Raw genomic sequence first — 24869 nt, 5'->3', positions numbered from 1 at the left:
TATCACTATAGTGATACAATCAAAACATCAATTACATGTGGCTAAGTGGAGACTAACTAGAAGAGGCAAAATGTAGCTTTCTAGAGTGATGAAAAGGTTCCCGATCTTGTTTGAATTAATGCTTACATGAATGTATTCATCTGTTGTAACTCACCAGATTGTAAATATATTTTACCTCAAAAAAAATGGTATCAGAAAGTATCTATAGATCCCTTATAAAATTTAAATTTTTCAACACCATTAGAGAATATGAACCTATTGCATATATTTATTCTCCATGAAAATTTATCACTATATATAGTTCTCCATGCAATAAAATATAAATACTAAATATAGAAAACAATGAGAATACAAAAAAAAAAGGAACAAGAAATTTTCCAATCTTACAAAACAGTGTTTACTTGGGAAAAGGAAACTACCAAAGATATTTTCTGTTCCTTGTTAAAAATTCTTTTTGCCTTCAAGACTCAAATTTACATTCTAAGTGGAAGAGAATTCAAATTTGTCCACTCCTTTGGAATGGATTCTGTGCCTAGTGAGGCAGAATAAATCCCTATAACTTGGCATTTTATGCATATTTTATTACATATTCATTTATCCTAAAATCTTCTAAGTTAAAAAGCAAATACTGTAGTGACACACTGAGAGCTAACACACACTGATAGGAAAAGTTGTCACTAGAGATGCATGGTTTAAAAAAAAAAAGGATTAGCTGTACATTACATTGGAATTAGCTAGGCAGATTTTTAAATACTGTATACCAAGCCTCATTAACTAAAGCAGAATATTTGATGTACTATTCTCACTGAAATATGAACTTCATGAAGACAGGTTTTTTTTTTTTCTACTTTGTTCATTCTTATATACCCAGAGCTCAGAAAAGTGCCTGGCACATAATAGGCTCTCAAAATTTGATGAATGAATGAATGAGTGACAAATTAGTTATTACAAGTCAAGGAACAATTTTCATCTTGTATATAATGGCAGAATTCCTCTAGATGATGCACAGCACAGCAGTGCAAAGCAGTTATTTTACCAAAAAATGTTTGATGATTTGCATTAATTTTAGCTGAAAATTATTAAGTATTTATCATGCATTTCCTATGGGTCAGGACTTATGCTCAGAGTAAGGTATATAAGTGTGAATAAAACACGGTCCTGTATTTGAGAAGCTCCCAATCTATTAGGGATTAGTGGTGAAGAGAAAGCCTAGCATGTATACATTCATTAACTTATTCATTAATTCAACATCCATTCATTAAACTCTTACTATGTGCCATGCACATATGTGCAAGCATATGTAGTGGCAAATATGGCAAATGTGATACCTGTCCTCAGGGAGCTTACTGTCTAGTGAGGGAGAAAGGTAATAAACAAAGAAATAATTTGTGATAAATATTATGAAGGAAATTATTATAATGTTGTGATAAAGAATTTTGGTCAGATGGAGGGCACTATTTTGTATTGAATGGTCATAAAATACCTATTTAGGGAGAAAATATTTTTGTTAAGACTTTACTGATGAGAAGAAGGCTAGAACGCAAAGAGCATAAAAGGTTTCTAGCAGAGGAAATAACATGTTCAAAATACTAAAGGTTGGAAAAATTTGGCATGCTCAAGAGCCCAAAAGAATCCAATGGCTGGAGCATAAATAGAAAGCAGAACAAGTTGAAAGTGGAAAAAATAGGAATAATTCAGTAAGAAGTATTAAATTCACAGCCTGGTAGCCTATGGTAGAGTTTGGATTTTATTCTAAGGGCAATATGAATCTATTAAATGATTTTCATCAACAAAATGGCATGATAATATATATATGCATAAATATATATATGATTATTCCTTTTTCTAAATGTAAAATAGATTTCTCAGCCTGTTTACTTCTTCTTCATTTCACAATATTAAAATATAGTGACCCCATAGCTCATAAGTATACTTTTTATAAGAGGGAGAGTGATTGGCCCAGTTCAGGTGTCTGTTCTTGTTTCAATCAAATGTACCTGGAGAGTGGGGAGTCATTTGGAATAAATATGGCTTCTGAAGGCTAGAAGCCAAAGCTGGTGTATTAAAGTAAGAGTATGTAGTCTGTGACCTGCTGAATGAGGAGGCACAAACCACCCACACAGGGTTGGCTGGTAGCTTCCTCAGCATCCAAACTCCTACTTTGGGAAAGTGCAAAACCTGGGGTTGTTTTGATTGAAAGCAAAGTTTCAGTAACCCACACATAAGAAACATAAGAAGTAAAGTCACAAGGTTTGTTTTTTTACAAATTCCAGAAACGGGTAGGTGGAGGGGTGGCGGATAGTGGGGCTGCCATGACTGGAGGAAGGGCAGTCCTCCATTCCAGGTCATGAGTGAGAAAGAGGTAAAGAGCAGGGTAGCAAACATCTATTACTTACAAGGTATTTGGGGTGGAGATCACTAACTTCTGTGGGGCTTTCCTCTGAATGGTACAACAGGAAAGCAAAGCAAGAAGTTTCAGCAGAAATCCTAAACTCAGATTCTATTTAAATGTCCAGACTCTGGGTATGAGGAGGGTTGTCATTCTGTAAAATGCCAAGGCAGCCACTCAGAAAAACAAAAGTTGTTTTTCAGAAGTTTCAAAAACTCAGAAAACCAAAAATTTTTCTTGTCACAGAGATCCACTTCTGTGGATCAGCATTCAAACTCATAAAAGATAATTTTTTTGGAAGTTAAGCAGGCAGCTCTCAAACCATGAAGACACAGGAAGATTTTTTAAAAAACACTGAAGTAATATGATCAAACTCATCATTTAACAAGTAACTCCAGCAGCAACATAAAGAATAGATAAGGAATAGAGACTAGTCAGATTCAGAGAGGTAAGTCCAGTTAGGAAACCACTAAGAAAAATTGCAAGTAAAAAATAATAAGAACCTGGATTGGGACAGCAATAGCAGTCATGGAAAAGCATAGACAGATACCAGACACACTTCAGAGGTTGAATGGACGAGACTTAAACATAGGCAGTGAGGAAGGGTGAAAAAGAAAAGATTATTCCAAGATTTCAATAGATTACAGAAGAGTAAATAGGATTGTTGATAATGGAGACATGGAAAACAGGAAAAGAAACAAACAAAAAAAGGTTTGGGGGGAAATATCGAGCATGAGGAGTTACTGTAAATCCAACAACAGATTGAAAAACCTCAAGAAAAGGTTGAGAAATCAGTATTTGAGAAGAATATAGGTAATAGGACTTTAGGACTGCAGGCAGTCATATGGGAAGATCATGTGAGGTGATTCCCTTGGAAAACTCCAGCAGCTGAGATGGAACGAGGAAAAAATATGAAGAGTGGTCAGGGCCATATAAGAAGAATAAGAGATAAGCATGGCTTTGAAGTCAAGAAAGAGCTGTACAAGGAGGAAACAATCATCAATATCAAATTATGTTAGGAGGAAAAGTAGGCTGAGAGCTGAAAAAAGGCTAATGTACTTGACAATCACATCATTGCTGACCTTCTCAGAGCAATTGCAGCAGAGTGGAGGTGGAGGCCAGATTGTGGTGAATTGAGAAGCCACTGAAAGAAGAGGAAGCAGAAGCAGCACTTATGACCTGCTCTTCCCAAAAGTTGTGTATAAACTCGTATATATATCAGTGTATAATGACTTATGCTATTAAAACTTATTTTATCACAGTGTTGGGTTGGACTGAAACTAAATTATTGACAAAGCTCCCGAATGAAGCACGGATTCCTGACTCTCAGATATCTAGAGATCACCTTATTTTTAGGTGAGATAATTCTGTGGCCTGTTAGAGAGGTAGATCCAATGATATTGTATCTCATCTTTATTTTCATTGGTTTTCATGGCATTGTCTTTAATGATTTCTTCCACCATCATTCCTTTTTACTCCATCTCAGCCCTCAGATACATGACCTTTTTGCCAATCTCATTAACGCTTTGCTTATTTTCTCAAGTTTCCCATCTATTGGGATAATTGCTTCCTACACAAAACCCAGTCTCCTATTAACTGGCTCATTACCTTAAGTTAAAAGTTCAGAAACTTCTTCAAACTGAAATCACTGCAGTGTCCTGAAAAGAAAACTACTTTGAAGATGCTGACATGTCTATAAGTGGAGACATTTTTTTGGATTTAAATTTGGATTTATTTAAATTAATGTTTCATAAATTCGACATATTCCATTTCAAGTTTCTGTTTGCACCTGTTTTCCTCTCTCATTGCAATGGTACATTTATTACTCTCTGAGTCACAACAGTGGCAAACATACAGAGAAATAGAGTACGAAATGACTTAATAGCTGTGTTGATAGAGCTAATGTAGTTCAGAAAAGGAATACTATTAAAGTTCCTCTAGTTCTCTCTCCAGTCAAAGATAATTAGGTTTATAAACATTTATACTCATTATTTCCATGCTAACTAGTTTTATCTTTGCATTTTCTAGACTTACTTACCTCACTGATGCTGAACATCCTAAAAAGCTTTTACTTCTTTGGATCAATGAGAAAAAACCAAGAGACATGAGGTGGAAAAAAAAAAAGATTTAAAAAAATGTAATAAAATAAAATAAATGATCTGAATTCATTATACCTAGAATAATTTAAATTCTTCTTTAGTAGTATAGGTAAACTCTTCTCAAATACACTTTTAAAAGCATCTATGTAAGTTCAAGATATACATCAATTCAAATGGAATAATATCTTCTAAAAAAGAACTAAATGCCCTAGTGTACAACTGCCTTCCCTATCAACATTTAATTAGCACATACTAGATGGTGGGCACTGGCACAGAGATACAGACCTTGGTTTGTGTCCTCAAGAACCATACCATGGGTTGAGGACATAGGACAGGCCATTCGTAGGCAAGTAAATGATAATATAAAATAGCACATTTTCAGTGAGAAATGAGTAGTGCAGATACTAAGAGCTATCAGGTTTCAAAAGGAAAGAGCTACCATATCAATATGGAATAATTAGAAAAGTTTTCATGAAGGAAGTACTCCTTGTGCTGGATCGTGGAGGAAGTATAAGAGGTGGGTTAACAAAAAGGCCTGGGGAAGGGATTAGAGGTAAGAGGAGACAATTTTGATGACCCAAAGAAGGGGTAGGACTGCTTAGATTTGTTAGGCGAGCCTGGCCACAAAAAGGCCAGAAGTGTCTTGTGCTCTGGGGGAAGTTTAAGTGAACATACCATGCTGTAAGAAGCCCAACCCATGCAGTCCATGTGGAGAGGTCAGGTAGAGAGCTGAGGCTATTTGACTGAAATAGGCAGGCATCAACGTGCCAGCAATGTGAGTGAGACCATCTTGGAAGTGGTCTTCTAGGACTGGTTGAGTTACCTACCTGACACCATTACCGAGCCCTGCCTAAATTTCAGAAATTTGAGAAAATAAATGATTGATACTGTTTTAAATGACAAAATTTTGGTGTGAATAACTGCCTTTTTTCTTCAGCTGGGTTAAAAGTGTGACATAAGCAAAGTTTATCCGTGAGAACATCTTGCTTCACTATTATTTACATTCCCAACTTTGTCTTCTCTTCCACTTTACCGTAAGTATTTATCCTTAAAATCCATGTCATATAATGACTGGTTAACTTATTTTTTATAAAAAGTTCAAAGTGTCCCTTTTAATGTTACTAATCTTTTAACAAAGTAAGATAGGAATACCTTTAAGATTCAAGTGCTGAAAGGATGGGGGGTAGGGGTGGGTATGTAATAAAGAAGAAAGAAAAAATATGTAAAATCACCATAGAGGAACCCATAACATCCCATTTAAGCTATATTCCTTTGAGTTACCTAGCTCACAATTTTTCCTTGCTTACTTTCTCTACTTAAAAGTACCATGTCACTTATTGTAGTAGGGGTTTTTTGTTTGTTTTTATTTTTAAGATTTTATTTTTAAGTAATCTTTACATTCAGCATGGGACTTGAACCTACAATACTGAGATCAAGAGTCGCATGTTCTACTGACTGAGCCAGCCAGGTGCCCCAGGTAGATTTTTTCAATTGTTAAAAGTTAATCACTATCTCATATGCCAGTTTATTATAGGCTAAGATCAACTTGGCAGATAACTATTTCTAAATAACAACAAAAGCCTTTCTCCATCTGATGCTTTTCCTCAAACATATAAAGTGAATCACAGAATAAAACAAAAAATACATTTCTCTTCAACCAGTCTACCACTAGTTCTCTTCAACTGGTATGAAACCTCAATGGGAAATTTTCTTTAAAAAACATATTCTCCTACAATTAAGTAACATTTTTTTTTTTAAGATTTTATTTATTTATTTATTTGACAGAGAGAGACACAGCGAGAGAGGGAACACAAGCAGGGAGAGTGCTAGAGGGAGAAGCAGGCTTCCCACAGAGCAGGGAGCCCGATGTGGGGCTCTATCCCAGGATCCTGGGACCATGACCTGAGCCAAAGGCAGTCGCTTAACTGACTGAGCCACCCAGGCGCCCGAGTAACATATTTTAATCTAGCACAAAAATCTAAGTAATTTTTGCAGTTCCCATAACTATCAACTATTTGGAATTCGAACACATTAAGAATTTAAAACTTTGCTTATCATTTTCTGTTTCAGAGTCACAGGCATTGTTAAGAGACTTATATTCAAAAATTATTTATCTCTTTTATTTTTACATATCTTCTCAGTTAACAGAGAGTCCTTGTTATTTTCACACAAGTTGATCACTTAGCTGATTTAGGTAGCAAAAGAGGTAACTAGACTGTATCAAATTTCCACTTACTTTGTTTTATAAATAGTAAAAAAAATAGAATTTCATCTGTGTCCTCTTACTAGTAACTGTCAACTTTATAAAAATATAAACAATGTCGGGGCACCTGGGTGGCTCAGTCTGTTACGTTTCCTACTTCGGCTCAGGTTATGATCCCAGGGTCCTGGGTTCGAGCCCCACATCGGGCTCCCTGCTCCGTGGAGAGCCTGCTTCTCCCTCTCCCACTCCCCATGCTTGTGCTTGCTCTCTCTGTCAAATAAATAAAATAAAATCTTTAAAATATATATTTATGTAATGTCTTTTTATTTTCACTGAAGCCACAATACCTAGCAGAAGGTCTGGCATATAATAGATGCTAAATTTATTATTTTTACAGCTTTATTGAGGTATAATAAATATATAATAAAATGTATACATATAAAGTGTACCGTTTGATAAATTTAGACTCAAAAAACCATTACCAAAACCAAGATAAAAACATATCCATTACACTCAAAAGTTTCCTCATGCCCCTTTTTAATCCCTCCTACCCGCTTCTTACCCCACCTCCATAACCTACTTATGTACATTTTGCCACTATAGACTAATTTGCATTTTCTAAAGTTTTATATAGGTAAGTACCATACAGTATATGATTGTTCTTTGTCTGACTTGTGACATTCAGCACTAATTACTGGAGATTAATTCATGTTGTCATATGAATCAATTTATTTCTTATTATTGCTGACTAGTATTCTATTATATAGCTATGCCACAGTTTGTTTATCATTCATCTATTGATAGACAGTTGGGTTGTTTTCAGTTTGGGGCTGTTACAGATATGGCTACTGTAAATGTTTATATATATATATATATACACACACACATATATATAAAGTGTATATATATATATATATATAGTTTCATTACTCTTGTGTAAATACTTATGAGTGGGATGACTGAATCATATGGTAGGTGTATGTTTAACTTTCTAAGAGACTGCCAAACTGTTTTCCAAAATGGTTGTACCATTTAACATTTGCCCCTGAACTGTATGAGAGTTCCCCTACCTCTGTGTCCCAGCCAGTACTTTGTATGGCCAGTCTTTTTAATTTAGACATTCAAATAGGTGGGTATCTCATGTGCTTTTGTTTTTTCCTAATGACTAATTTCCTAATGACTAAATTTTTTCATGTGCGTTTTGCTATCTGTACATCATCTTTAGGGAAGTGTTTCATATCTTCTTCCCCTTTGGTGAAGGAAGGAAGTTACTTGTTTTCTTATTATACAGTTTTGAGAATTCTTTGCATATTCTGGATATAAGCCCTTTATGAGACATATGATTTCAAATGTTTTCTCCCACTGTGGCTTGTCTTTTGATTCCCTTAGCAGTGTCTTTTGAAGAGGAGCCAATTTTAGTTTTTGTGAAGTCCAAGTTATTAATTTTTTCTATTGTGGGTTGTACTTTATGTCATCTCTAAAAGATATGTGCCAAACCCAAGATCAAAAAGGTTTTCTTCCAGAACTTTAACAGTTTTAGGTTTTATATTTAGGTTTGTGTTCCATTTTGAGTTCATATTCATATATGGCATGAGACTTGGGCTGAAGTTCTTTTTTTTTTTTGCATATAAATGTCCAATTGTTTCAGCACCATTTATTGAAAAGACTGTCCTTTCTCTGCTAAATGTCTTTGCAACTTTGTGAAAAAATCGCTTGTCTATACAAGTGTGGGTCTGTTTCTGTATGTCTCTCCTGTTCCACTGATCTACTTGTTTATCTTTACATTTTACATTGGGGCTCAGGACACTTAAACATATACTATACATATATAAATATAGACACTTATATGTACTTAGGACAAAAGTTCCACCAGACAATACTTACCTTCATTAAGTGCAATAATACATGGTGGTATTTTCAATTCTATTTTAGTTTTTAAAACTGGGGAGCACACTATATTGATTTTATGGTCCACTATTGAGTATTGGCCTAAATTTGGAAAACATGACCAATTTAAAAGATCCCTTTCACCCTCCAAACCACTATAATTCTGTGACTCACTTTAATTTTCAGAACACTTTGTGAGATGTACCTTGCCATATAGAGGCTACTCAGCTCCTTTTGAACACCATTATTACATCCGGGAGATTTCCTCTGGCATGAATGCAGCCCAGATAAGAGACTTAAGACTCTGCTAACTATATTCTCTGCAGTGAACTATCTATTCAGAAAAGTGCAAAACAATGAAGCAGAAGCTGCAGGGAATCTTTTGGTCTGTTAAGGGAGACCGTGGAGGTGTGGGTTTTTTAGTATTACAGTGACGGAAGTTCCATCATTCAATGTCCAACATTTGCCCTGTATGCCAAGAAACAGAGCCAGTGGGGTTTGACCGGATAGAATGCACTGGGTCTGACTTAGGTGTTGATCCAAGCTGGGTAGTCTCCAAGTCTGCCACTTTGGTCTTTCTGGAGATTGGGGGCCACCTAATATCCTTTAATAATATTATGGTTTTGATTTTAATTTTTCTGATGATTAATGATGTTGAGCACCTTCTCATGTATCTGTTGCCCATTTGTGTGTTTTTCAAGATAAACAAGTAAAATGTATTACTTAAAAAAATGTATTTCTTACTGTGTGTCATGGTAAAAAAGAATATTGAAAAACACAAGTCAAATCTAACCTCTTCATTTAACATATAAAGAAGGAAAAATAAAGCTTAGAGAAATCAAGTGATTAATGCCCTGGTGGTTAATGAAAAGCTGAAATCAGGATGCAGAAAATCTCTTAGTCCTATGCTCCATCATAAGAACATCATCTATCACCTGGAAGAATACTTCCCATTTTCTATGTAGACATCTTCCTACATTAGTCCTGTTGTGAAAATTAAATGAATTTCATTAATTAGTATATTAAAAAAATACTGTAAATTTTATCATTGCATTTGGAGTTAGGCACTAATTAATGGTTTTCACTTGCTCTAGTTAATACTGGTTTTAAAACAATTCTGTATGTTAATTCTGGAAAGAGAGGTAAACTGTGCTATTTTAAAGATTTTTATGTTGGCAGATATGTTAAGAACTGCAGGAGAGACACTGGATAGTAGTTATAAACAAATTCTTTAAGAAAATAATTCTATTTTCAATAAATAGAAGGAATTTTAAAGTTGTAATCCACCATACTGAATGAAACATATCACTGAAAATACGTCTTTTCTTGCTAGTTCTCCACTATTATTTTAATTGAGGTATTAATACTAAACTTACATTTATAAAATGTACAATGGTGTACATCAAGAGTGTAAAAAGACTTGATGTCCCTTTTTATTATGGAAGATAGAGATATATTCCAAGCTGGCCAAATCTTTGGCTCATGGCTATTTAGAAATATAATTTTCAGAAATTCAGTTAAAATGAGGACTGGAAAAATAAAACCTAATTGTTTTTAAGACTTTGATAATAAAGAGGATCAAAGAGGAGTAAATAAAAACATAGTGGAGAATAAAAATAAATGATTAATGCTTTAGACCATCGAAAGAACTCCAATTTCTACTGTGTAGTCTTATCCCACCTACAGGAATACTCAATAAATAATGGAAAGTACACTTATGCAAAGTGTACCCAGAATCTTTCTATTCACTAACTCAGTGCCATCACTCAGATTTTGATATGGATTTTAAAATTTTACTTTTCATCACTAATATTTTTTGAGCTCTCACTGAGAATAGAATGCACCTTATTTTTACATGTTGACTCTTATTATCTATGGGAATTTGTTTCCCTTATAAAGAATATAACTGCAAACAAAGAAGACAGGTGTTTTTCTTGCCAAGGACATTTTTCCCATACTGAGTGGTTCTTTGACAGAGAAACTTACTATGACACACCAAATGTGCATGGGGAGGAGTGCAATAGTTGCTCAGGTAAGGCAAAGAATGAGGATGAGAAATTTAGTTATCCGGGCTTTAGTGCAGTCATGAGAAAAAATGCCTCTTACTCCCAGACTGGTTTATCCTGCTCAGTGAATACTGTTTTATTCCAACATCCCCTTTTCCACCAGCCGTTTAAAATAATAATGAGAGGGTGCCTGGGTGATTCTGTCGGTAAAGCAACTGCCTTTCGCTCAGATCACGATCCCAGAATTCTGGAATCGAGCACCACATCGGGCTCCCTGCTCAGGGGGAGCCTGCTTCTCCCTCTCTCTCTGCTGCTACCCCCTTCTTTCACTCTCTATCTCTCCCTCTCTTAAATAAATAAAATCTTAAAAAAATAAAATAATGAGAGAATTTTAAAAAAATAAGATATTTACAGTAAATGAAATCCTGTCATCACATGGGAGGCAAAGGTGTTGATATTTTCCTGCACGTAGGATGTGCTTGTTGGCTATGGCACCGAACATACTTCCTGCAGAGAACCCCCCTTAGCAGCAACTGGGACAAATATTTTACTTAAATGGAAAATCCGCTACTTTAACAGATAGAAATCTTTTTCCAATATTTCTAATCACACAAGAGGAAGGTTATAAACTTCCTTTTAAACTGTGGTCTATGGCCAGTTGCTATAGTCCTCCTAAGAAAAGTCAGTATTGGTTATATTGGCCTTTACTCTATTTGAATTCATGCAAATTCAGAATAAAATCCAGCTTTCCAATTCCCTTCTCAAGGAAGTATGAAACCAAAAACACATTTAAAAAAAATGAAGCTCTTTAATTTGCTTGAAAAAATCACAACTAGAGAGTCTTGAATAAGTTCTTTTTACTTTTTATATTAATATTCGATGTTAATATTATACCAACTAGAATAGCTAGTTAAAAAACAGCAGAAAAGTCAGTTTCTTAAAAACAAAGACCTTTAAAAAATCTCATTAATGGTTTTGTCAATTGTAATACTTATATTTGATAAGGGTGCAGTGAAATAGACATTCATATATGCTGCCCCAGGTGACATAAACTGCCACCACCTTTCAGACAAGGCATTTGACAATATATATTAAAAACTTTAACATGTTTTAGTTAAAAATATGACTCATGTTTTAGTTAAAAATTTGACCCTTTGATTAAAAAATTTGACTTTTAGAAATTTAGCCTACTAAAATGTATAATTAAATAGATAAACATTTGTGTACAAGGGTGTTCATCACAGCATTATTTGGAACACCAAAAAACTGGAAACAACATAAATATACTATAGTTGGGAATTGGTTACTAAAGTGAAAGGCTATTCATATAACAGATTACCTTACATCCATCAAAAATATACCATTTGAAATAAAGATATATAAGCAAAGAAAAAAATGTTAACAGTTGTTATCTCCAAGTGGTGGGTTTCCAGGTGACTTTTACTTTTTCCCTCAGCTTTCCTGAGATATAATTGACACCTAACATTGTGTGAGCATAAGGTGTACAACATCTTGACTTGATATTTTATAAAATGTAAAATGATTACCACTATCAAATTAGCTACCACCTCCATCTCATCACATATTTACCATTTCTTCTTTGTGATGAGAACACTTAAGATCTTCTCTCTCAGCAATTTTATTTCACTCCCATCTGTATTTTCCAAATTTCCTTCAGTAAACACCTTTACTTTTAAAAAGGACTTTAGGGGCGCCTGGGTGGCTCAGTCGGTTAAGCGTCTGCCTTTGGCTCAGGTCATGATCCCAGGGTCCTGCTCAGCGAGGAGCTTGCTTCTCCCTCTCCCTCTGTTCGTGTGCGTTCTCTCTCTCTTTCTCTATCACTCTGTCTCTCAAATAAATAAATAAAACCTTTAAAAAGAAATAAAAAGGACTTCAAAATTCATTTGCAAGTAGTAGCAGGGAGAGTTTTTTTTAGTACCATTCAGTACAAATGAAATTTAATGCCCTCTTTACAATGGTTGTAACTTCCAAATATTTACACCTCTTTTCACCTCCCATACATATTTAAAATATACGGAAAGAGCCAAAACAACTGTGTCATTAAAGCTTCTCTTTCTTCTCTAATGAAAAGCTCCCAAATAAGACCACCATAGCCTCAATTTATTACACATGTGTGTGTAACTTCATTTTAATTAGTTCTTTTGAAGTTTATCTGTATTTGATCTGCCTCTTCACTGTGCAGGTAGGAATACATCTTCCATCTTTATATTCCACCAGTCTTCTCCCTTCATTTACTCCCTCCTGTTCTTCCTATGTTCTAGAGAGTGTGTACGGTGCTTTGCTCTTCAGAGTCTTCATTATTGAGAAGGTGGCATATAAAAGTCACATAACGCAAGCTTTATTTATATTCGTAAAATCAATGCTTAAAAAATTTTTGCAACATTTTACAAACAACATCACGTAACCAACAACTGCAGTTCGGGGGTACTCTTACAACTTAACACAATCCTTTAAGAGCTTTCAGCCTTTTGTTGAGCAGCCTCAACACCACTTCAAGAACTAATACAGTCAACATCTCTCTGGGGAGCAGGGACGGGTATCAACAACCACACTCCCCGGGAATTTCCAAAGAAAAGGGCGAGGAGGGGTGCAGGTGATGGTACAGGTTGCCAAACCCACTTAGGTACACTTCACATAGACTAACCCACCAAATTAAAGGACAGGAGGACACCCAAGCCAATTTTTAAAAGCACTCAGTTCTGATGCAAATTAAATCAGGGCACGCTCCCTGTGACACCCGGGCCACCACAAAAGTTCTTGAGGGCATGTGTTGAGGGTTCTCCATTTTTCCTTTTCTCTCCGCTATCATCTACTGCTTTTCTTGGCCTTCTCCGTTTCCCATTTCCTATGTCCTTCGCCCAGCTGTGGCACTGAAGGCATAACCACTGCCGGCCCGTGAATTAAGTCACCACTTGGTAGTCAGACCTCTCCTCGCGCCAATGAAAGCATCTCTGTTTGGATCCCTTGAAATGTAAAATTCCTGTGCATCGAGTCATCTCAAAAGCGCTTCCCCGCGCTATGCAGCTAAAGAGAACCTATAAGTAACAAAGTACAGCAGGGGTTCAGGTAGAGGACTCAGGGGATGGGATGGCTGGAAGACATGAACAGGATGGACAGTACAATCGAGCCCCAACGAAGCAAACTCAGACGCGCAAGCGCGTGCTTCACAGCGCCGGCGCACAGAATCTGGCGAGGGGTGGGGAACAGAAAGGAGCTTTGGGGCCCAGCGCTCCCAATGCTTCAGCTCCCCTTAGCCCGCAAGCCCCGCCTCCTCCAGCTGCTCGCGGTCCCAAACAACCGGGTGCGCCGCCGGCGCTCTCCGTCCATTGGCCCTTAGCCTTTTCCGTTTCCGCCCAGCCCTCCACCGTCCACCAATCAGCTTGAGCGTTTGGGTAAGGGACCACCTCCGAGGCCGACGCTTCGGCTCCTCTGCCTCCCCCGGCTGCTGCCTCCGCTGCTGCCTCCTCCTTCCCCACCTCCTCCGTCAGGCAGGCGTCTGCGGGGGCCCGAGGGGCGGCGGCGGCGGCGGCAGCGGCGGCGGCGGCGGCGGCAGCAGCGATATGGAGCCGGAGGCCGGCGGCCGAAGCAGTGCTCGCAGGCACGGGGCTGGGCCCCCGAGCACTCCGCCGCCTCGGGAGCAGGAGCGGAAGCTGGAGCAGGAGAAGCTCTCCGGGGTGGTGAAGAGCGTCCACCGGCGGCTCCGCAAGAAGTACCGGGAAGGTAAACAGCGAGCTTGAGCGAGGAGGGAGGGGAGGCCTCATTGCCCCCAGCCCCTTGTCACCTCTCCCCTCCCCCAAGGGGCCACCATTACAACCTGAAGGAGCTGCACGTCAGCCCCTGCCAGTGCCGCTCTCCCAGGCCCCGACGCCCCCTTCTTGGTCGAGTCCTCAGTCGGCGTCAGGCGCGCTCTCCCGCCCCCTTTTCTTCGAGGGCCCTTCAGGAGAGTTCCAAGGCTGTGGAGGAACTGAGTCCCCACCCCTTCCAATCCCCTGTTCCCAGTCGGGGTGCTGAGATTGTTGTCACTACACACACAAACAAACGCACCCTCCCAGAAGAGGCGGAGGTCGCTTGTCGCCAGAGAGGTGAAGGTAAAATACGAAGGCAGGTAAAAGCCATTTGTGAAAGACAGATTGAAAGAAGCCTGAGTTGCCACTCTCTCCCTTGCGCTTGAGCAGGCTGTTTGATTTGCTGCCCCGACAGACCCCTTGCCTGTGGGTTTAGCCAGGCAGTGCTGGAGCTTCCTCGCATTGGTTTCCAGGGCTGCGAAGTCAGCAGGCCTTCTAGCTGACTGGACTTCACCTTGTTAAAGGGGGGAGGGGCGCCATCCATAACCCCCGCCCCCCCGCCATTCTTCAAAACCTTGATCTTACTGTTTATTTCGGTGGGGAAGGAAAAGATCTGGGGCAGGTTCTCAAAATACTGTTTAGCTTTGAATAGTCTGTGTAACCACCAAGCCTCCTAAGGACACAGATGCCAGTGAAGCTGGCCATCGCTGGGAACCTGTCCTGTGGAAGATCTTAAGCAAAGGAAGAAGCCTTTAGTAGCTTTTGCTTCGCCTGAGGAGCGTTTATAGTTGGGGTCTACAGTTATCTTTGGTGTTTTTAAATATAGGCTTCTTTACAGAGCTATTTTATAGGTCACTTGACATTGAAAATTCCCAGTTTTTTTACACACTCAGGAGAAATTTCTTGAGTATCAAAATGAGGAATAACCTTCTACTTGTTCTCACTTTGGCTTAATTGCAAACTGAAAAGTCGGCAGTCTTCTAGTGTTAGTCTTATAGTGAGTTAAATTTAGGATTAGAAGCAAAATTTGTTACAGTGACATGTAATACCATGTTACTTTTGATTTACAAACACTTTTCAATTGCTGTAGAAGATTAAAAAGAAGTATCTTTTCCTTTGAGTGTAGTTGATATGTTTCATTTTTCAAACTTTAAATTCAAAGTTTTCCTCCCTTGGCAACTCAAGCCTAGCTTTTTACATAGCTGTTTAAATAGTCATCCTCAAAGATGGCCTATAGTTATTGTTTAATAGGTAACAATAGAAAGAGACTTATCAGGCATAGTTAAGATGTTGACATTTGTTTTTTAAAAGAACGCTTTAACCCCCAACCCACAATTTATTCAATAAAATGAGTAGTTGTTATGGCAACCATTGCATCATTCTTGATTTTCAGAGAATGCACTTACATAATGGCATTCACTGTAGATTGGAGAAATCCACTGGAGAAATGAAGAAATAAATGGACACAATTTCCTTTAATTTATCATGCTATTTTGTAAAACTCCAAGTACGTCTTTTTAAGGAAAAAGCTGACTAGCATATAATGGTTTCTATTTTTACCTTTTTATAATAATATTATTAATTTATTCATATATGAAGAGGTTCCACTTAAATCAACACACTACTAATGTGTCATCGTGTCTTCAAGTGCTGTTTTTACTTGATTAGTTCTCACATGTTGAAACATGTCTTTAAACTTGAATATTAACCAAGGGAACCTTTGTTTATAATGAGAATTGGTAGTTGGAAGTTACTAGAGCTAGAATAGATACATGTGGTTCACAAATGAATGATCTAGTGTGCTTCTGGGCAGGTGAAGTCCTGGCAGTCTGTAAACATTTGAGTGAGACTGTTCATTAGGCATTTCAATGCCCTGAATTCACTCAATGATCTAGATTTCTCTAGGCTTTATTTCAGTGATACACAAAGCCCCATCAGTGAACTAGCAAAGTTAAAGATCCTAAGAGCATGCCCTTCCTACTTTTATTTCTGACATGTAGGTCAAATCTTAGTTGTGATTGGGCAGAAATCTGTGAAAAGGTGAAAAGGCTGTGGAAAAGTCTTAATTATGCACATAATCCCAAGAAAATAATTTTTAGTGTTTTCCTCTGAGGTTTTAGTGTTGTTATAATACTGGTGGTCTACAGTCTGCAAACATACAAGTTCATTTGCAAGTCACCTGTGATCATAAAATAATGATGTAAATGGAGCTTAGATGCTAGGTCGGGTTATACAGGCCTATTTAAACAGTAACTGTAAGACCATCAGCGATGTAAACTACACACCTTTTATAACAGTATTCCTATCAGAAGATGCAGTGAAGATTCCAGCTTAGAATATTGGAATGTGAGACTAGAAGGAGCCTTAGCATTTATCATTGATTCCCAAATATGCTGATCAGTAGACTCATCTGGGTGCCATTTAGAAAATTCCTGTCTTCTACCTTAGGTATATAGTTTCAGAATCCTTGTCACTGGGGCCTGGAAATTTGTCAGCCAGTTTTTGAAATGGGGATTTTAACTAGCTCGTTCCTTTTTACACATGAGTGTGCCAAATCCCCAAACTACTTAAATAACTTGCTTAAAGTTTGGATAGGTCACCATTAGCACTGTACGTATTTTATGGGCATAATGGTTTTTCTTCCTAATTGCACACCTAATGGTGACTCCACATGTTGGTGGAATAGGAGGGAAAATGGGAAGCAGAAGTTTGTGTTGGGTAAAAAGATGTAAATTGATGAGAATGGGGTAATCCATGGGATAGGTATGATTAGTTGAGTTGGGACTATATGAGGTACGGGTTTTTGCATGAGAAATGGCAGGAAAGGAAATTAATTAGGGTAGAATGAAGAATGTTCACTGGATGATAAGGACGGGAGTGAGCGCTGGATAATGAGTATAGAGTTAGATACTGTAGTTTTCCCTTCCCTTATATCTCGTACTGAAATTGAAAATGAAGCAGGAATAACAATGAAAATAAGATTTTCCTGCTGTGGTAGAAAAAGATTTCTCTCCATCCTTCCCAGTCCATTTGTCCAACTGATGGTTGTTGATGGGGTTGAGCAGGCTTGGGGTTGGGAAGGGTAGTGGATAGAATGGTAAAGACAAGCAGGTGGATTTAGTGCGCTCCTTCTTTTACCACTTTTTTCCTCTCTATTCCATTTACTGCCTGTTCTCTGTCACCACTTAAAAGATCCTTTGCCAATTTGTATAAAGTGAGAATTGGTGATAATGGTCAGTGTTGTAGGCAGTGCTGATTTATCTTAAGTAGTTACCAAGAGGAAATGGTAGAGAAATGTCTAGCAGTGGTGAGGAGGTGTTTGTAGTGTCAGCCATTTATAGCTAAGGGACAGTCTTTTAGATTGAGTTTATATAAATGGAAATATGCTTGCAGATATACGTGTTTTCTGTCTTTGCTATACAGAATTTTAAAAATAACACCACAAAAAGCTGTCTACAACTCATGATACATTTAAAATATTTCTGGCCTCCCATCCAAGTACTGACCAGGATGGGAGGCCAGAAATATTTTAAATGTATCATGAGTTGTAGACAGCTTTTTAATGAGAAACAGCTAGTTTTGCTTTCCAAACAGGGACTTCATTGTTTAATCCGATCTGCCTGATGAGTACATATCTAATTGAGAACTGAAGTAGAGCCATGTGTATTTTAAGTTGTCTTTGTATGTTTTCTTCCATAATCCTAGTCACATAATCCTGTTCTTGTAATGATTATTACTATGCTTAGCATCTCTTTTTCCAGACTTAAAGTTTTCAATGATGTAAAAATCCTGAGAAAATGTAAAGGCTACAGTTGTTAGAAATAAAAGTGTGATTTCCATTCTGTGGATGTCTTTAGTAAATTTCATCAATTTATTCACTCTGAATTTATTCTCTATGCCAAAACAAGTTAAAACAGTTCATCACACAAACCCATACAGCTTATAAATCAATCAGAAAAGTAAAAATGCATAATAACCTGTTAACAGTGATATTCTCAAGGTCATGGGATTATGGGTGATCTTTATTGTAGTTTCCTATATTAAAATCAATGTTAGTAACAGCAATGATGATATTATAAAAGCAGTTAAGACAGATTACTGATACTGAAGCACAAAAGGAGAACACAGGCTATGTTGGTTCTGTAGACTAATTATGTTTCAAAGATAAACAGTTGTGAGCAGCATATTAAGAAGCACCTACTAAATAGTCTAGTTGAGATGTTTAATTCTTATTGATTATTCAAATTCTTCATAGTTTGAGACAAAGGGTGAGCTAGAATAACAGTTTAGGATAGGCTGAAAAATACGTTTGTGATTGTTATTCTTTAGCAAACACCTCAAACAAGAGAATTGGCAAGGAGGGAAAAACTGTTGAATTAGAAATAATTTTAAACTAACACCAAAAGGTCTAAAAATGAAAGAATGAATGTAATGTTTGTGTTTTTCCTGAAACAAACTTTTGAAATTGTTTTTAAAATTAGGATAACAGACTTTCATTGAAATTTCCTGATTTTTTTTTCCTTTTATGGCCTTCAACACTACTTCAAAATACTAAGCAACTCCGTGACCCTAAGAGACTTAGAACAGTTTTTCTTTTTTTTTTACGTTTTTAAAGTGAGGTTTTATTCTGTTTTCTTTACTTTTTTTTTTTTTAGTCACGCTCATTCTGATAGAGAATCAGAAAGTGTTGCTTTGTGATAGAATCTTTATTTAGTCAGCAAAATAAGGTGAAGACTGTCCACAGAAGGGCTTTGTTAACTTTGCGCAAGGAGAGTTGGAACTGCCGTTCTAGCAGGGAGAAAAAAAATGAAAGGTTTAATAATTAGTAACACTAAAAGAGAACATTGATAAACAGCCATTTCAGTGAGAGGCACATGGTATATTAGCTATTTGATTTTGTTATTTTTAGTCATCTTTGTAGGTTTTTTTTTTACATTTCAAAAGGTACAGTAAAAATTAAGTAGATCCTCTTGATTGACGTAGATCCTTTTGATTGTTTTGTGGGGGAAAAAAACAATAAATGCGTGGATCTTAGCCTTGGTTCCACATCAGTATCGTCTGTGGAACTTTATGGAACATAGGCATATGTATTTAAAAGCTCCATGGGTTTTATAATGGACAGAGGAGTTAAGGAACACTGAGCTAAAAAGTACTATAGAATAGGAAGGAACCTAGAAGAAAAGAGATCACCTAGGAGACTCTTATTCTAATCTCACTTAGAGTTAATGATAGCATCAATAACAACAGTGATCATGAAAATAGAGAAACATATACCAAAGACTTTTTGAAGGTCAGAGTGAGTAGTTTCAGTAAAAGTAAAGGGGAAGAGTCAGAGATGATGTCTAGCTTTGTTGTCTGGGAAAATGTGAGTTCCCATTTTCGTCCATTTTGGAGATGTGTCTGTGTTGGGATGGGACCAGGGAGAACAGAGTAAACAGGTTGATTTGTCTTAGGGATGGTGTAATTGTTTAGTTTGGAATATATCCTTTGGAAGTGTAGGATTGGAAGCCCTGTCTGTGGAAGTTGAAGTTTGAGGCCAGATGAACTGCCCCACAGAGTGATGATAATGTATAATTGAGTACAGATCCTTGGAAGACACCAGTAGTGTCCAATTTTACATTAGTGCCCCTCTTTCTGTCTTATGTTCCCATACCACAATTGTGCTTGCTTTTATTGTATTTATCCCTTACCATTTCATTTACCTGTTTCCCACTAAATTTAGTTCCTGGAGTAGGACTCTGCCTTTTGTTTTTATATGCCTTATAAATTTAAGACACACACAAAAAGAAAGAAGTTAATATAGATATTTCCAGATGGTTGAGTTTAATTTTTTTATATTCATTTGTATTTATAAATTGTAAATTTTGGGTACAATTTTTTTGTAAAAAATTTATGGTCCTGGCTTCTTATATTGAATAGTTAGATTAATTTTACTCTTTTAAAAATGGTTGAAATTATCAATATAAACATCATACTGTTTCTCTGTAAGTAAAACAGTAAATAGTGGAGAATATAGATATTGTAAAGTGCCTTGTCCTTAACATTTGGTACATGTTTGTTGAATCAACTTACCTTAATTTAGTGTATACTGTGAATTTCTCTTCTTTCTATCTGCTACTCCTCTTTCCCTACCCATTGGTTCCTACATACCAGTGTTAGCCAAAGATTTAAAAAAAAAAAAAAAAGTTTTGTCCAAACAGAAAAATGAGAACTAATAAGGATATTGTATTGTATGTCTGTGTGTGTTAGTGTTAGAAGATGGTAATAATTTTATGTATGAGTGTATATTTACTTAGGTATTGTAACTTCAGAGATAAAAGTTTTACAACCCCAATATCAATCTCCTGAATTCTGGAAGTGAAATTTGTACTAGTTGCAAAATGAAAACATCTGAGAACCACTGATGTAAACTATACTAATTTATTGTGCTCTAAGTGTAGGTATGTTGATGCCCATTGCAAGGGTTATTTTAGAATAGATGGCTAATCACCATTCCTTTAGAGGGGCATCTGAATATCCCCTTTTCTCATTTATAAAGAAATTTCTCTACCTAATATAGAAATTCCTAGTCCCATTTATACAGAAATTAATTCTCAGAAGGTTGTTCATAAGTCCTTTGTTTACACTAAGCAAGTGATCTCTGTGGTTGTGCACATCAGTAAAGTTGTTTCATAAGGGAATAACAGATGTTGATGTCGTTGATTCTGACTTTTCTTAATTCTTTCCATCTCAAGTGTAGGAAATACTCAGTTTTACATTTTGAATTATTTTTATCATAAATATGTTTATAAAAAGAGAATGCTCCAAACACAAGATAGACTGTGGGCTAAATTGTGTTTGTAGATACTGAGTTTCATCCATGCAGTGTTTTGTATTTTAATTAAATTTGACTCTTCAGGATGCCCCAAGCCTCACTGATATGTATATTTCAGGAGGCATTTGAGTTTACAGTCTTACCATAGACGTGTGGTTTTGAGCCATCACTGCACGGTGGCTTCATCTGGGGAGCATTAAAATAAATAACCAGTTCCCACTCCTGATCAATTAAATGAAACTTCTGGGTGATTCCAGTTTGCAGCCAGAGTTGAAACCATTGCCAGAAATCTAACAGTTAATGCAGTTGCAGAGACTAAATAACTGCATTTGACTGACAAAAGACCATTTGTTTGTGGCAAGTAGAGTCAGTATACTTTGTTCTGGTGCAAAGCTTTGTTCATATCTGTGAACGTTCATAAATGAAAAACTTGTAAAGAGAGGCAAGGTGGTACGGTGGTTAGAAGTGTGGACTTTGGCAGTTGACTACTAGGTCTGATGTGTACCCTTGAGAAGTTTACTTAATCTCCCTGTACTTCAGTTTCCTTATCTGTAAAGTAAAATATCTGCCTCAATGGGTGTATTAGAATTAAATGAGTTAATATTTGTGAAGTACTTAAAACAGTATTTGCAACATAGGAAACATTAAATTTGTTAAATACATGGTTTAAGAAATAATAGATGTATATCATTAGCTGTACTCCCTGGGTGCTTTTAAGGGCTATAACATTGAAGATTGGCTGGTTCCTGGAATTTCTACTGAGACTGCTCTGTAGTCTCTCTTCTTCAGTATTAGAATGGCTGAACAGGCTTTTTTTTTTTAAACACTTTTTTAAAAGATTTTATTTATTTATTTGACAGAGAGCACAAGTAGGCAGAAAGGCAGGCAGAGGGAGAGGGAGAAACAGGCTCTCTGCTGAGCACAGGGAGCCCAATGCGGGGCTTGATCCCAAGACCCTGGGATCATGACCTGAGCCAAAGGCAGCCGCTTAATTGACTGAGCCACCCAGGCGCCCTGTAACAGGTTTTTTTTGCCTCCTCCCCTTTCTTCTTATATTTCTGTTTTTATAAGAAAGATCTGACCTTCTTAGTACATTACAATATTGGTTTTTTTCCCTCATCAGAGAAATGACTAGTTGTGGCATGTTGGGTATAAGATGCAGGTTTTCAGGTGTTCTTGTGTTTGAATCTGAGGAGCTGCTTCTACACCACACACCTTGGATGTTTTTTTCCCCTTTAGGTGTGTCCACTATATCAGGTGCTCAGGAATTCTGAGAAGCCTGGTTTAACTGTATTTGTGAGACGCTCTGGTCCTAAACACTTTAATGCCTTGAATGGCTGTTTCACTTTTTTCCACTTGGTCATGAGGTTATCTGCTTACCTCATATTAGAGGAAATGATCTTTAAAGGTTCTTAAAATGTGAATTTGGTAATCTGGTCATCTGTAGGTAATACATCTTACTGCCCATATTTGATAATATACCTAAGTAAAAATTAAATAAATTTTTAGTTCTGAATTTCTCCAAGTTCAAGATTTGTTTGTGATCGGTTTTTGTTCTTTTTAGAGAAGATGATGACCCTCAAATTTAATGAATACAATTAATTTTTTATTTTGTAACTTTTACTGTGCTCATGGCACTTAATTTTTTCATTTTAATAAATGAAATTTATTGAGGTACAATTTATGTACAGTAAAGTGAACCTATTTAAAGTGTATAATTCAATGGTTTTTTTAAAAAAATTTTATTATGTTACATTAATCACCATACATTACATCATTAGTTTTTGATGTAGTGTTCCATGATTCATTGTTTGCGTATAACAATAACACCCAGTGCTCCATGCAGTACGTGCCCTCTTTGATACCCATCACCAGGCTAACCCATCCTCCCCCCCCCCAAACCCTCAGTTTGTTTCTCAGAGTCCACAGTCTCTCGTGGTTCGTCTCCCCCTCCAATTTCCCCCCTTTTATTTTTCCCATCCATCTTCTTTTTTTTTTTTTTTAACATATAAAGTATTATTTGTTTCAGAGGTACAGGTCTGTGATTCATCAGTCTTACACAATTCACAGCGCTCACCATAGCACATAGCCTCCCCAGTGTCTATCACCCAGTCACCCCATCCCTCCAACCCCCCTCCACTCCAGCAACCCTCAGTTTGTTTCCTGAGATTAAGAATTCCTCATATCAGTGAGATCATATGATAGATGTCTTTCTCTGATTGACTTATTTCGCTTAGCACAGTACCCTCTAGTTCCATCCACGTCATTGCAAATGGCAGGATTTCGGGGGTTTTTTTATGGCTGCATAATATTCCATTGTACATATATACCACATCTTTATCCATTCATCTGTTGATGGACATCTTGGCTCTTTCCATAGTTTGGCTGTTGTGGACATTGCTGCTATAAACATTGGGGTGCATGTACCCCTTCGGATCCCTACATTTGTATCTTTGTGGTTAAATACCCAGTAGTGCAATTGCTGGATCATATGGTAGCTCTATTTTCAACTGTTTGAGGAACCTCCGTACTGTTTTCCAGAGTGGTTGCACCAGCTTGCATTCCCACCAACGGTGTAGGAAGGTTCACCTTTCTCTGCATCCTTGCCAACATCTTGTCATTTCCTGACTTGTTAATTTTAGCCATTCTGACTGGTGTGAGGTGGTATATCATTGAGGTTTTGATTTGGATTTCCCTGATGCCAAGCGATGTTGAGCACTTTTTCATGTGTCTTTTGGCCATTTGGATGTCTATGTCTGTTCATGTCTTCTGCCCATTTCTTGATTATTTGTTCTTTGGGTGTTGAGTTTGATAAGTTCTTTATAGATTTTGGATACTAGCCCTTTATCTGATATGTCATTTGCAAATATCTTCTCCCATTCTGTTGGTTGTCTTTTGGTTTTGTTGACTGTTTGTTTCCTTTGCTGTGCAAAAGCTTTTTATCTTGATGAAATCCCAGTAGTTCATTTTTGCCCTTGCTTCCCTTGCCTTTGGCGATGTTTCTAGTAAGCAGTTGCTGCAGCTGAAGTTGAAGAGGTTGCTGCCTGTGTTCTCCTCTAGGATTTTGATGGACTCCTGTCTCACATTTAGGTCTTTCATCCATTTTGAGTCTATTTTTGTGTGTGGTGTAAGGAAATGGTCCAGTTTCATTCTTCTGCATGTGGCTGTCCAATTTTCCCAACACCATTTGTTGAAGAGACTTTTTTTCCATTTGACATTCTTTCCTGCTTTGTCAAAGATTAGTTGACCATAGAGTTGAGGGTCCATTTCTGGGCTCTCTGTTCTGTTCCATTGATCTATGTGTCTGTTTTTGTGCCCGTACCATACTGTCTTGATGATGACAGCTTTGTAATAGAGCTTGAAGTCCAGAATTGTGATGCCACCAGCTTTGCTTTTCTTTTTCAACATTCCTCTGGCGATCTGGGGTCTTTTCTGGTTCCGTACAAATTTTTGGATTATTTGTTCCATTTCTTTGAAAAAAGTTGATGGTATTTTGATAGGGATTGGTTTTGTCAGATGTATACACCTATGAAGCATTACTACACTAAAGATATAGAACATTTCTTTTGTTTCCCAAATTTCCTTATGCTCTTTTGTAGTCACACCTCTCTCACTCTGTACTCCACGTCCACTGATTCCTTCTCACTATAAATTTGTCTTCTTTT

General features: G+C 37.1%; 1 protein-coding gene across 1 annotated transcript in view; it reads left to right on the top strand.

Annotated features, from left to right (window-relative positions):
• Positions 1 to 14018: 14018 nt before the first annotated feature.
• Positions 14019 to 24869, top strand: part of BMT2 (base methyltransferase of 25S rRNA 2 homolog) — a 94236-nt gene continuing 83385 nt past the window's right edge. The window contains exon 1 of the mRNA XM_027574678.2: positions 14019 to 14325. Coding sequence (XP_027430479.1) covers positions 14166 to 14325 — 160 coding nt within the window. The 5' untranslated portion in view covers positions 14019 to 14165. The remainder of the gene's footprint in view (positions 14326 to 24869) is intronic.

The sequence above is a fragment of the Zalophus californianus genome, chromosome 12 (genome assembly GCF_009762305.2).
Source record: "Zalophus californianus isolate mZalCal1 chromosome 12, mZalCal1.pri.v2, whole genome shotgun sequence".
In the NCBI taxonomy this organism is placed as follows: Eukaryota; Metazoa; Chordata; class Mammalia; order Carnivora; family Otariidae; genus Zalophus; species Zalophus californianus.
Note: the sequence above shows the minus strand (reverse complement) of the source record. Positions and strands in the feature narration are given on the sequence as shown.